The sequence below is a fragment of the Cajanus cajan genome, chromosome 3 (assembly GCF_000230855.2).
Source record: "Cajanus cajan strain Asha chromosome 3, NIPB_CcT2T_4, whole genome shotgun sequence".
NCBI lineage: Eukaryota > Viridiplantae > Streptophyta > Magnoliopsida > Fabales > Fabaceae > Cajanus > Cajanus cajan.
The window spans coordinates 1894249-1908923 of NC_138519.1; the positions used below are offsets into that span (position 1 = coordinate 1894249).

Consider the following 14675-nt stretch of genomic DNA (forward strand, 5'->3'; position numbering starts at 1 on the left):
TATTTTTAAGGCTTTGCTGCCAGAGTGAACTAAGATTTGCTATAATAAGTGAAGGTAGATGGGAAATTTAGATCCTACAGAAAATCAGAAACCTAGTCAAAATACAACAATAACAATTCAAAGCCAAAGAATCTTCCCCTACTGCATGAGCCACTTTATATGACTAACTATAACAATTTTAAGTGTCTACAAAACAACCTTACTTTCATGCTGTGTATGTTAAGACTGTCAGATATTCCATGGCAGCCGATGAAGATACATTCTAAATTTCTAATGCTTCATGGTATCACTTATTTGGAATAATGATGGAGCATAAAACTCCTGCATATAAGCAACTGTAGGAACAGGAAAAGAATTACATCAAGTTCAGAAGCCATCTAGTCTGCTGTGTTCTTTTTTTGTACATTAGGCCTCTGAACAGAACTTCATCTATGAGCAGATGTATGAGGCATGGGGTATGGCACAGGACCCAAATTCATCGGTGCCCCAGGAACAACTGTCCCAGGAACGGTGGCTCCGAGACTGTATGCCATGTGTGCTGGGGGAGGAAGATTCACTGGGGTGCCAACTGCAGATACAAGGGGTCCACCAATAGGTTGTCCAATAGTAGGAGCAGCATATATTCCTACGCCTTGGGCAGCAGTTGGGGTTGGAGGGGCTGGTTTGGTTGATTTTCCGGCAGAATTTGCTGCTGAGCCATTTGTTTGACCAGTAATTGGTCCTTGAGGTGCTGAAACATCTCCATTGTTCACACTGGTGATATCATGTATGCTGGATCGCCTTCTATCTTTATTCATTGAGTTCAAACGAATGAAGTATTTTTGGGCATGGCTTGCTACTTGCGTAGGTGTTCTTGTCACCACAAAGTTCCTTGATATACTTCGCCAGTCACCTTTTCCATACTTTTCCAAGCCAAGAAGAAATAACCTGTTCAACCAATTTGAGAATTTTTTAAAAACAAAAATAAGTAGATGAAAGAAAGTTTAGCATATGCAAGCATGTCAAGATAACAAAAGAAAAAGTAACAATCAAATGAACAGCATAAAATTGTAGAATCCACATGCAACCACAGATCCTCAGTTTTAAATGTCCAACAGAAGAAAACTTCTAGAATGATCAAGGTCATTAATGTATGTTACATATGAAAATTCAAGATAGTATTATTCCCTATACATGGATTAAAATTAACATTTTGCTTTGACAATTATGACAGGTACTGTTACCATAAGCTGCATCTTTAGTAGCTCTATCGTTAATATGTTATTGACAGTAATGATTTTTCTCTATGATTAATATTACTGACAGTCATATTAGTATGGCTAAGCGTCAAACTGAAAGCCAGAAAGATTTCACAGGTACCATTAATTAATTACTAAAAATTGAAAAGTTCTATGCATAGATTGAAAATATCAAAAATAGGTAAGTGATACAAACCCAAATCTCAGAGTAGCAATTAACAAAGAAAGTTCAATAATGAAAAATAGTCTCTAACTCTATTATTTATGAAAAACAGGAATTACATTGGAATGAATATTCCTACTTCCCAGAGCTAAGCTCCTTTAGAGAACCCAAGCTCTCTGCTCATACCTTTTACTCTCTACTCAGCACCCATATAACAGATTTGCTCCACATGGTTTATAGTTTTCACATTCCTTGCCACATGGACATTCTCACTCTGCTCTTTTTATTCCATCTAACATAAGCCTGCAACACATTGGACTTGGGTAGCTGTTGTGAAAACAGCCTACTTGGATCCCACTTCACATTTTGGGTCCTAACACTAAGTGCAAGATAATAGACTTTATGCAAAGTTAATATTGTTCTTAGAAACAAAAAAGACAGAACTAATAAGTAACAAAAACACAAAACCTTATCCCACTAGGTGAGGTCAGCAGTCAACTACATCGATCACACAACGTCATTTAGTTAGGTTAAAACCAAAGCTTCATGCATATTATTTTTCATGAGATCTCCCTAATGACTTCCGCTAATGTCCTTGGTCTCCCTCTCCTCCGTTTAACAGGATTAAAAACCATGCGGTATACCCTTTTCATTTGTGTCTCTTGTGGCCTTGTTTGTACGTGTCCAAACCACTTCAATTGATTTTCTTTCATCTTTTTCTCAATTGGTGCTAAACCAATCTTTTCTTGTATATAATCATTTTTTATCTTGTCTTTTTTTGTGTGGGCACCCGTCCATCACAACTTTCTCATTTCTGCTATTGGCACCTTTTATCTCAGATCATCCCTTTAAAACCCAGTATTCCATACCATATATTATAACTAGACATGTAGTATAATAAAACTTGTCTTTACATTTGATAGGTACTTTGCAATCACAAATCACCGTCGATACTTTTCTCCATTTTAGCCATTCCTCTTGTATTTATGAGGATACAAACAAGGTCTCACATCGGTAAAATAAGAAGAGAAATAACAACTTATAAAGTACACACATACTTTAATGATTGAGAGACCTTTTGGGTGATAATCAAAAGTAAAACCGTCAGGACTTAGACTTCAAGTGAACAATATCTCATCATTGTAAAGTTATATGTGAAATACGTGACATCGTCATTAAGTTTTTCATCATTTTATATTATTGATCCCATATATTTAACCTTATAAACTGTGCTATTTAAACTAATAAGCAATCATTTCTATATATATCACAGGAGTAAGATCACCTATACCTTGGAAAGTAATTACTGCCAACCACCACTGCTGACAAATGTTCGTAATAATGGCTTAAAGAATAGGGTCCTTATTATTTAGAGGAAAAACAAGCATTGACATTGGCCAGTCACTGATTTCCCCGTAGTGCCAATCTAAAGACAAATAAAAATACATAATTCTTGGCAACTTATTCCCCATTTAGTTATAATGGAATCATGGAATATCACAGTTCATGGTAATAGAAAAACTGGGTTTGCAAAAATAATTTGAAATGTTATTCATAATTCCAAGAGGGATAAAGGAAATGGTGATTCAGGTGTCAATTAAGTAGAAAGCAATCAGAATTTTATCACTCTGATCTGATAAAAACTGGAAAAGAATTCCAGCACAAAACATCAGGAATTTATGTGATGGTTTAGAATCTTCCATGAGAATTTTGTATGGAGCTATAAAACATAATGAAGTACTGTATAGATGTGCTCAAGGAACTCTGCCAGCTTTATAGATTTCAAATAATGTGGAAAAATAGGGCTAAGTTGGAAGAGACTACTCTTGAGAGCAATTATAGGGATAGAATACAGAGTACATCATAAGTCTGAAAAAATATGACAATGCAAGGATATGTTCAAAACGAGAAGAGTAATTCTGGTTTCTTTGCAGGATGCAACCTTACAAGTAATATAAAGGGCAGATTGACAACACAACTTAGATTCCAAAGAAAGTCCAAAACTTCAGCATTCAGCATACATTAAATCTAACTAATCCCACACCTTGTACTCACCAAACTTCCTGGTTTGAGGAGTCCTAAGTTTGAAAAGTTAATATACTCAGACCTAGCAAAAAGATGGAGACTTCTGTGAAATAATATTTAGTTGCCAAGATGATAGAATGCTAAAATGGCACATGGCCTTTCTTAACAAGTAACATATAAAGCTAGTCAACAAACCAACTCCAACGTAATGTTTTTAACAACTAGTAACATGCAACTCATGCATGTAACTGATGTAAGGCTTCAAACATGCACCCAGTGAACGCAAAAAGATCTAGTTTTGAGGTAAAAGTTTGTTATATTTCTCTAGAAATTCAAGAACCAAATTATCAATAATATGATATTATTTCACTGCCAAACACAGGAGGACCATAATTGTAATTAATAGAGAGTTTAATGAAGACAGATTAGATGGAATGCAATACTAGCGTGGCCAGTACATTACTATTTAGTCTATAAAAGTGAAGGTCCAAAATTTAATCCATAGGGTCCAACAAAAGAACAATATCTGGTCAACCTCAAATGCAGAACAAATGTTATCTAGGGTTGTTGAAGGGATTATCTGGAATGTTCAATGCTGGGTTATGGCTATGAAATATGAATGGTAGGAAATAAGGTCCAATTACCGGTGGTCCAGCATAGATACGTGAAGATTAAGTAAATATTACAATAATTCACCGATTAAAATAAGTGGATAATGGTGTTCTAAACTTCGGAGGACCACCATCCTATAACAACCTTGAATAGTACAGTACTCAAATTTGTAACTCAATAGATCTAACTCTACTATTTCAATAAGTTATGAACCATAACAGGGAAATAAAGATTCGAGATAAAAATATTTAATTTACAAAATCAGAAAATAAGCCTCGAGTGCATTGCACTAATGAAAACAACAAAAGGTCTCATTTCCAAAAAATATTGCAAAATATACTCCCTATCATGATGGATTCATGGTTATTCCTATACAAGGAGTGACTTTAACTCTTTTAACTTTCTGTTATATAATTTTATTGATCGATACATTTATGATACAGCTCCAGTACTTGGAATAGGACTAAAATTACACAGGATTCTATCTTTTCTTCTTTATCCTTAAACCTATGCTACGTAGTATACAATTATATACTGTCAAGAGCAGGACTAAGGATGAATGTTGAGACAAGTTGCATGGATTGAGGACAAGTTACTATTATATAAAATTTTTCATATTTTTGTATCCATATGGCATCACACCTATATCAGATTCATAAGTTCTTTAACTTTCACCATTAAACTGTTATAGAACACAAGTCGTTATTAAAGCACAAGCTGTGTCCATGATATCAAAAAGTAAAGAAATACAAAGATAGAAAAGAAGAAAACAATGACAGGATACCCACAGCTTTTATCACCATCTGTGTTACATGGATACTGGAAGGATACATCATCATTGTGTTTCCATTAATAATCCAGTGTGCTTCTCTCATCAGTTATCAGACAACATTGAACTAGAAAAGATATAAACTCTAAACAAATGTAGGAAGAGTAACTAGGTTTTTTTTTCTCTGAAGAATGACCTTTCCAAAGAGAAGTCTCCTTATGTAATATTTTGTCTCAGGCAAGAGACCTATTAGTAAAAGTGCATTATACTTGAATATTTTCATGTCAAAGAAGTCCACATCTTCAAAAAAATTAATTAATGGTTAAGTGACCATTTCTTCTACAATGTATTCTTTCAGGTATCATCACACATACCATTTGAAAATGAGATACTAAAATTGCTCCGATGCAGCATTAATACAACCATAAATAGGTAAATCTTCAAAACATTAATATATATACCAAGCCATAGCAAAACAAAGAATTTGTCTTGCCCTTCCCCTATACAGAAATCTAATCTGAATACTGCTCATTACCACTTCTAGGTGCAGAAAGATACCATTCACACTGTGGTTAACAAAACAAAAAATATGGAGTTAATATACAGTTGGCCCTTGAAAGTGGTAGCTTGTGTTGCTTTCTTTTTTTTGGAAGTGCATGCCTACACCAACTGGTCCTTCAAAGTTTCAATTTGCTAGCAAGTTTACCCAGTTATCAAATCACAAAGAATTTCATCCATATAAGGATTAATTTGTAAAGACATTGCTTCAAAACACCAAAGGGACACAAGTTGCCACTTCTCAGGATCAAATTAACTCAATAATATGCATTAAACCATCTCAGTTTTAAGATCCCACACTGTTACTTAAATTAAGTTAATCACCTGTTGATAGGACCACAACATTAATCTAGATCATAAATGTTAACAGGAAACTACAAGAAGAGCATTTTAACTTTCGAAATTCATAGGGCATTACAACAAAAGGGATAACAAGTATACTTCCTATCAGAAATTGCATCTTCTACGGTATGATTGAAATTGATATTTCTGGAAGGATCAAAACTAAAATAATGTTATAAACACAACCCACTGATGTAACCCAAACAGATGAATTTTGTCATTTAGGAAGGATAAGTATGGCTTAGTAAAATATTCTTGTAAAAAAGTTAGTACTAATAACAGTCAGTAAAACAGTTAGTACTATTGAAAATTAAAGTGACAAATATTAGAAGAAATATTTAGATAAGGCTCATAAGGATCCAAGAGTATACAAACAGATATGAATTCCAAGTTCCAACTACCTAAAAACAGTATATGGTTAAATAAACAAACTTGAGACAGAAACAAAATCGGACAATATCAAATTAAAAATAAATAACCTTCCTTGTGCTGTTTCCTATGCCATATATATAGGTTTTCTAAATGTTTAAGCAAAGATAAACTAACCTGTGTTCATCCTCTGTCCAAGCAATACCCTTTCGTCGTTCCTGATCAGATCTGGAAGCCTTAGTTCCATGATTAGATTCGTTGTTACAATTCCAAGAATGGCCTCCCTTCTTGCCAGCTCCTTCATCACCAGCATGGCTAGTTGAGCCCTCTGAAGAAGAATTATAAGATGGCAAAGGCACACAACCAGATTCAATCTGGTTAACATCTTCAACCAAGAGCTCATAGTGGTGTTTTATCTCTTCCAAGGTTTTCCCTTGTACATCAGCTGCAATCTTCTCCCATCGGTCCGAAGCATCCTCAGCATGAATTGCCAAGGCATTTTCAAATGCTTTATCTTGTTCTTTGCTCCACTCAGAGCTACTACCGACTTCATCCATAGTCATCTAGTCTTGTTTGAATCAACTTTGGGTATTTGTTACAGGAAGGAGAGGAGAGGATTCTATATAACAGTTCAACAATCTAGGTCAAATCCACATCTTAAATACCACAAACACTAAGGTTTGTTTCTTGGGAATTATGGATCTAAATTACTTCTATGATGAGTACCATAATATTAACTTAGATGGTGTGCTAAATTATTGGAGCAGATATGTTGGACTAAAGTCCAGTCCTGAAGGTAGAGCCAACAGAGGAAGAAAATGTCGGGAAGCAGAACAGAGTTCAATACCAATTAAATCACAAAACACTTGTAGAATTTCAATGGTGATTTTGCTTCAGAATTCAAAAACTGGACTCTTGTGAATAGCTTACCTATTGATGAATGAAAAGGCAACAAAGTACAGTTAGGACATGAGAAATATCTGACAATCATTAATACAAAGATGCAATACTTGCATTTTAAGGGAAGTGAAAATTTGGACTTTGATGTGAAGTTAGTCAATGAATGTAATTAGGGCTCAGGATTTCTAATATACGAAAGAGACATTTCATAAACAAACAAAGTAGAAAAACCGAGAAGACTATAATGGATAACGAGACCATTCAGATTGCTATATTCCATACTTTGATATAATAATAAAAAATCCAAATTATACATAGCTCTACTGATAAGAGTAGTTTTAACAGCACAGGACCACAAAAATATATCTTTCCACCACCATAACTAAAACCTATAACTCTTGTAAATCACAATTTTACTGAACACATTCAACACCCTCATTTTGTTTTGAATGTTTTCTAGTCTTGCCACATCACTCAAAGTTCAAAGACTTCAATCCCCAAGACCAGAAAAAATAAACAAAGCCTCAATGCCCAGCTTGCATCACTAAGACTTCTAAGATTGAAGTTTCTGAAAGACAAATAGGTTAAAACAATATTATAGTGATTATAAAATGACTTTAAGGTCTTTATTTCCAGTTTGGGCCCAATAAAACCATACAAGTCTGCACAACATGTCCAATCTCAACAGTTTGATCAAAAACCTTAGCCAGGACCCCAGCTCAACATACCTCATAATAGTAAAATGAACTGTAGATTCCCTTCAGTTGGTGTATGGCTATGCTTTCTATCACAGCTAAAAGTGATCAGTAAGTAATTCCCTTAAAAAAAACATAGGATGCCAAAGCCACAACCAGCACTCCCAAGCATATGACACCCTAACTAACCAACATAAATGTGTCTTTCACACCATTTAACTCATTCAATTCACAGTCTAGTAAAAACCTATTTCTGACAGTGAAAAGATGTACTTATGTGTCCCTTATTTCTTCAAAGTTCGGGTGAAAAAAAAATCCTACAAATAAATTTCAAAAACATTTCATTTTTATTTTTGAATTATTTTTAGCCTAATTGAAAAAATAAATTGAAATTAATAATTTACCTAATATAGGCAAATAAAGAGAATCTCGATATTAAGAAAAGAAAAAAAGGTAAAAGCAGAAAACAAAGATTTAAGAAAAAAAAGCCCTAACTGGGTAAGAATTTATTAAGGGCAGAACTAGGAAATCATAAATGACATTGATGGTTATCCTGAGATACCACAAAGAGTCGCAAGATGGGTCACAATTGGTCCCATCACAACAACAGCTTTGCCACAAATAGGACAGGTGGGATTGAAAAAGCCAGAACCCAAGTTGCAAACCACCGGAATCTGCAGGACGCATTAATATCTGATTGATGATACAACATGAAGAGAGAGAGCGAAAAGATTGAGGAATAAACCAAAAGGAAAGTTAGAGAGAGAAAAAGATTGAATTTTTTTTAACCCCTTTTGCTTTAAATTATTTTCCACATCCCAACAAATTGTAAAATAGAAAGTGGTATCAACTATCAAGTGTAGCAGAATATCAGGTAACATAATAATAATCATAACATATGATAGGAGCATAAAAGCAGAAAAAGATTTAAATTTATTGTTATAAATTATGGGAGTTTGTGAAAATATTCATTACCTTAATCTTCCTTCCTCAGGGCTTGCTTCAATCTTTTTTTGGCAGCAAACTTCCTTCAGCTCTCAGAGACTGTTGCACAGAGAAGAGTAAAATAAAAAATAAAAAAAGCTGCGTGGTATATATAGGTACTGAACTAGATCAGTGACATGCTTCTCTCTCATGATCTGATCCCTTTTTTTGGAGCTATATAAATTCTTTCTTTCGTTGAATCTTATCAGAACAGTGAACTCATACATTCCTAATAAAGTATTAATAAATGTGTGATGGGGTTAAGAAAATTAATCATGAAGGACTGAATGTTATCTTTAGAATTGTGTACATTGGATAATTATTATTAATGAAAGGATGTTACCTTTTTTGGCTGTTTTGGATAAAGTCCGCGTTACACACCCAATGAATCCAGCCAAGTTGCAACAACACCTTGTGGTGAATCAATCATTGCCTACCACATCAGATGTAAGTCAAATTTTGCCGGCTATGACGAAAGGACGGAGAGACTGCACATGGTATGGGACATCAATTATTATGTCTATTTACATGCAAGCATGCTTCTAATATTTTCATAATAAATAAAACTGCTTCGAATATTTCCATTTCAAAAACAACCTAGTAGTAGTTACAGACACGTATTTTTATCTTCTTTTTTTCCCTATTTATCATTTAAATTATAGCTTAAAAATATGAATACTTCTAAATAATATATATGCGAATAATTTATATAGATACTTCAAATACATAAACGTTATATTCCTTCCGTCACGATGTCTGCAATTTTAATATTTTAAGGGTTTTTTTTTATGAAATGATTGATGTATATGATTTTTAACAGAATATTATTAGATACATAATATTTTTTTCAACAACTTATTGTATTTTAAATTTCACAAAATATTCATTTAATTTTTTTATTTAATCCCTATTTGTTTCCGCTGATTTGCAACGAAAGAAAGGCGAAGAAAAGCGAGAGAACGTCCTCGCGAAACTGTGAAGAAAAGTGATAAAAGCCACGTAAGAAATAAGAAAACCCAATAATACCCCTGTCCCAAAGGCTGAAAAGAGATGAAGCATGCATGACACATAATCGATTATGGGTTGGCATAATCGATTATGATTATGCTGAGGCAAATATGAGAACTCAGAACGGGCCGTTCCAACACTAAATTTTATGAGCAATATGCGAACTCAGAACGGGCCGTTCCACTTTGGGAACGGGCCGTTTCACACATGGTCGTTGTGAGTTAATTTGTAATCCCAAAACGGACCGTTCTAGTTTGAGAACAGGCCGTTCTGGATATGAAATTTTTAAATATGTTTTTATTTAGTTGCAACATTTTCTATTTCTATTATTTTATGTCATATTTAATTATTCTTTACTTAATTGATGACTGAATTGTATTTTCTGTTTCATTTTACAAATATGTTATTTCTATTATTTTATGTCATATTTAATTATTCTTTACTTAATTGATGACTGAATTGTATTTTCTGTTTCATTTTACAAATATGTTATTACCCATCTACTTTATAATGTTAAAAATTTCTTAATTTTTTAATTGGTAAAAATTAACTTGTACAATTAACAAATGTATCTTCATTTCATTCTAATTTATGTCAATGATTTATCAATTTTTTTAATTTATTAATTAACTTTCAAAAATTTTATTGTACATTTTTTTTATATTAAGAAAATTCTATTATTTAAATATTGACATCAAAAAGTGGAAATATAAAAAAAAAATAAAGTAATACATGTTTATAAAATTAAAATAATAACACTTTCATAAACATTAATAAAATAATATTAGAAAATATAATTATCATAATATATTTTGTTATTATTATTTATTATTATAAATATTATTATTATTATCATTATTATTAATAATATTATTATTTATTATAATTAGTATCATTATTATTTATTATGATTCTTATTATTTTTCTAATATTTATTAATATTATTATCATTATTTATTATTTTTTTAATAAATTATACCTATTAATATAATTTTATTGTAATTATTATTATTTACAATAAATAATATTATACTCATTTTTAATCCAAGGGAGTGTAAATTACATATTCATCTATTAAATTTTAAATTTTTTATCTATCATTAAATTTAAAGCAAGTATTTAAATTAAATTATTTTTAAATTAAGATTTTATATTTATTTATTTAGTTAAAATTTATATATTTATCTTTTAATTATAATAATTATAAACTTTTTTTTAACCTAAGGGCAAAATAGTAATCTTACAAAATCATCAATTACAAAATTTATTTTTATCTATCACATCAATCAATTCACTCACAAACTTTCACAAACTTTCTCTACACTTTCCACTCACTTTCCCTTAATCCAAACAACCTCACTTTCCCTTCAAATCCCTCCTTTTTCACTCCCCATTTTCCATCCTCAAATCCAAACAAAGCCTTAGAGAAAAAAATTGCATCTAATCTTCCCGTAAATATTAATATATGTTATTAAAATCATCGAAAATTAACACAAAAGATTTAAAATTTTATAAGAGTTTGTTTTTCTTATAGCCTGATTTTGATCTTTTTTAAAATTATTAAAATTTTACTTTAATGAACATACTCATTAAAAGAGTTACAGTTTTTGGTGCATCGAAATTCCTTATCTTATTACTCGTAATATATATGTGTATCATTCCTTATCTTATGTGTATCATTTCTTGTGTGTGTGTATCATTCCTTGTGTGTGTGTGTGTGGCGTGTATCATTGTGTGTGTGTCTTATGTGTATCATTCCTTGTGTGTGTAGTGTCTATCATTCCGTGTGTGTGTGTATCTTATGTGTATCATTCCTTGTGTGTGTGTGTGTGTGTTGTGTATCATTCCGTGTGTGTGTGTGTCATTCCTTTTGTGTGTGTGTTGTGTATCATTTCGTGTGTGTGTGTGTGTTGTGTATCATTTCGTGTGCGTGTGTGTGTCTTATGTGTATCATTCTGCGCGCGTGTGTGTGTTGTGTATCATTCCGTGTGTGTGTTTCAATAACTCGTATTTTGCATCAAATTTCAACAATTCAATCTTTCAGGTTAAAGTTCTCAATGTATAATTAAAGTTTGCAAATTTAAAAACAATTGAAAAATATTTAATACTTTATTTCATTAATTTAAATTAATGAATAATTATAAAAAATATTTTATATGTTGATTTGAATTATTGAAATGAAATATCAAACAAATTTTAAATTTCTTAAAAATTTGCAACTTAATTTATACATTAAGAAATAAGAACCTTTATTAAAATTTAACGTAAAATATGAGTTATTGATATAAGTAAACTTATCTTGAAGTAAATGAATCCCTTATATATAGAGAGAGAGATAGTTAGAGAGAGAGAAAGAGAGAATGGATGTATTATATATGTATGTTACTAAAGTAAACAAAAAAAAAATTGAAGAACACTAATCTTAACATTCCCATCCACTGTTGGACCGAGAATCTTGGGGTAAAGCCGTAGAGCAAAATAGAAAAGGTGACTTGGACTAAGAGAATAAGTTTTTATGCTATTTTTGTTATGACAAGTCCCTTGTTACATGCAAAGTCCATCCAATATATTATTAGATCTAAAATAAATTTTAAAGTAAAATTTTTTAAAGTTAATTATAATATTTTATAAAAAAAAATAAAAAATATTTTAGAAATGCATCTTTACAAAAATATTTATATTTGCATATCTTTTAGACATTAACTTTTCAAATAAATTTTTAAAAATGTAAAAAATGACTTTAAAATTATGAAACCGTAAAAAATTTATATAAATATTTATATTAAATATTATTTTTGAAGGAGACTTAAAATGAGAATTTTATTACTCTCACCTTTGGGTCGGTCCTAATTCCATGGATTCAAGATAGTATTTGATTTTAGGTCACTATGCAAACTATACAAGTTCATAGAAAGAGATAAAAAAAAATATAAAAAAATCTCTTTGCATCTTTTTTAGGTGTGTAAGTAAATGTTTATTTATTTAAGCAAGGTGTAAATAGAATGTGGTAATTAATAAAAAAATATAGAAAAATTATATGGTATCCACACAAATTTGATTAGTTTTGAAATTATCATTTTTTAAGTTAATAGTAATTAATTTTTATTTATTTTACTTTTTTCATGTTATAGTTTTACACTTGTATTAGGTAGTTGACTAGAAGCATTATGAACATTTAAAACTAGTGAACAAATAAAATAGAAGTTAAACTTTCCACCTTTTGTTGGATCAAATTAATATTACAAACATTTTTTTACTTCATATTTCATAGTTCTAAAATTGTATTTCTACATTTCTATTGAATAACTAATATGCACAAGAAAATGATTAAAATGTAAAGAGAAAAGTCATATGAAAGTGAAGTGTACTACCCACATCGGTACTAAGGGCCTACCTTGGCACCAAAGAAGTTGGACCACATCGGCTTATCATGTCGGACCACTCCCTAACTGATAAGATAATCTGATAAGTCCGCAATCTTATAATATCATAACCAACCCCACTCTCACTCAAGGGTCAAAACGGGCCAGCCCTCCCACCTTGACCCACTTTAAAAACGAGTCAACCCAACCCAATCTACTTTTGATTTTTTAAAAAAGAAAATGGTCCAGCCCGGCCCGGCCCACCATGGGTTGGTGGGTTATACGGGCCAACCCACCAGCCCACCAAAAATTAAAAAAATTATCAACAAAATTCAAAATTTTAAATTAATTATAAATTAACATAATAGTCATAAAATTAGCATCATTAATAGCGATAAATCATAACTCATCATACAAAATAAAATACAAATCATGATAAAATTCCAAAATAAAAATTTTCAATATCCCATCATACAAAATTAACAACAAATCATACTTAAATTTTTATTGCAAAAAAAAATTGGTGGGCTGGTGGGCTGCCCGGCCCACCACGGGTTCGGCCCGGGTGGACCGGGTTGAGGTATACCCACTTATTATAAAACTTCTAATTTTTTTTGGCCCGGCCCGGCCCGTTTTCAAGGTGGCCCAGGTTGGCCCACGGGCCACGGCCCATTTTGACAGCTCTAGGAAAAACCCTAATTCATATCGAGGTACGTGCACTATATATATGAGACTTCTACACTATCAAATACTAACTTAAACATTGGAGTCTCTTTTGCAGGTATCCACCCCATTCAAGACTGACAACCTCGCCAAGTAGAAGAGACTCGCCGATCTTACATGTAAGTCGTCTCTACACCGATCTCAAGTAAGAACATGAAACATATAACCTAATAACAAAAAAAACTATACCAAAACACCTTAATTTATGAGAGTACCGTAGTAACATCTAAAAATATATACAGTAATCAAATTAAAAAAAATAGCATGTGACAATTATTTTCTAAGCATTTTTTACAAAATATTAAAAAAAATAACGATGTAACTTAAACACTGAATATTCACTCAGTGGTCATGTTCAGAACCCGATCAAATCCACTCAAAACCACTCCCTACTTGTCAAACCCCAAAACTAACTAACTAATAACTTTCACGGTTCAAAATAAATGTCAGAACGGAGATTTACATGGCTATTGCTCCGGTGCCCTTTTATTTGAAGGGGTTTTGATGCCCCTTGTTTGTAAACCAATGACACATTGACATGTGGCTTTAATGAGGTGAGTCACTTTCTGAGCTGGAAAGGTAGGACTTCAAAGTTGAACAATGAGTAAAGGGCAATAAGGTAATATCATCGAAGGATATTAACGTAAAATTCCATTCTCCGCTGAAGGGTTTTTGTAGTGCGAATTTTACTGCCCCTTTATTGAACCCTAAAAATCCTGATTGCCGTCGAGGTTAAATTCTCCGTCTCCGCTTAGGGCTGTGCATTGTCGTTTTCCGACGACCTCGTTTCGACTGTGTATTTTGAAAGCGAACTTATAGGCGTTGTGGTTTAGGGTTTCCGTTGTTCTTGTCCGGCGAAGGAGGCCTGTTTGAGAGCTCAGCCGTAAAGCCTCATCATGTCGGACGAAAGAATTTTACGACGACGCA

General features: G+C 32.1%; 1 protein-coding gene across 5 annotated transcripts; it reads right to left on the minus strand.

Moving 5' to 3' along the window:
* Positions 1–116: 116 nt before the first annotated feature.
* LOC109803196 (transcription factor SRM1) lies at positions 117–9017 on the minus strand. 5 transcript variants are annotated; one of them, XM_020364772.3, is made up of 4 exons: positions 8999–9017; positions 8647–8715; positions 6254–7006; positions 117–927 (listed from the first exon to the last, which is right to left on the minus strand). In XM_020364772.3, exons 3-4 carry the CDS (start codon positions 6637–6639, stop codon positions 426–428), a joined length of 888 nt encoding a protein of 295 aa, XP_020220361.1. In that variant the 5' UTR covers positions 6640–7006; positions 8647–8715; positions 8999–9017; the 3' UTR covers positions 117–425. The 5 variants fall into 5 exon arrangements, with proteins under 5 accessions (XP_020220361.1, XP_029127979.1, XP_082926260.1 ...); XM_029272146.2 differs by lacking the exon at positions 8999–9017 and adding an exon at positions 8234–8345 and having other exon boundaries at positions 8647–8903; XM_083070134.1 differs by lacking the exon at positions 8999–9017 and having other exon boundaries at positions 6254–6695; positions 8647–8903.
* Between the last annotated feature and the right edge of the window lie 5658 nt (positions 9018–14675).

What these genes read in the sequence shown, in the direction of transcription:
- LOC109803196 (XM_020364772.3), bottom strand. Translation starts at nt 6,639, where the DNA reads ATGACTATGGATGAAGTCGGTAGTAGCTCTGAGTGGAGCAAAGAACAA. An exon ending in TGGACAGAGGATGAACACAG is followed by an intron (nt 928 to 6,253) that starts GTTAGTTTATCT and finishes TTGGTTGAACAG; the next exon opens with GTTATTTCTTCTTGGCTTGG.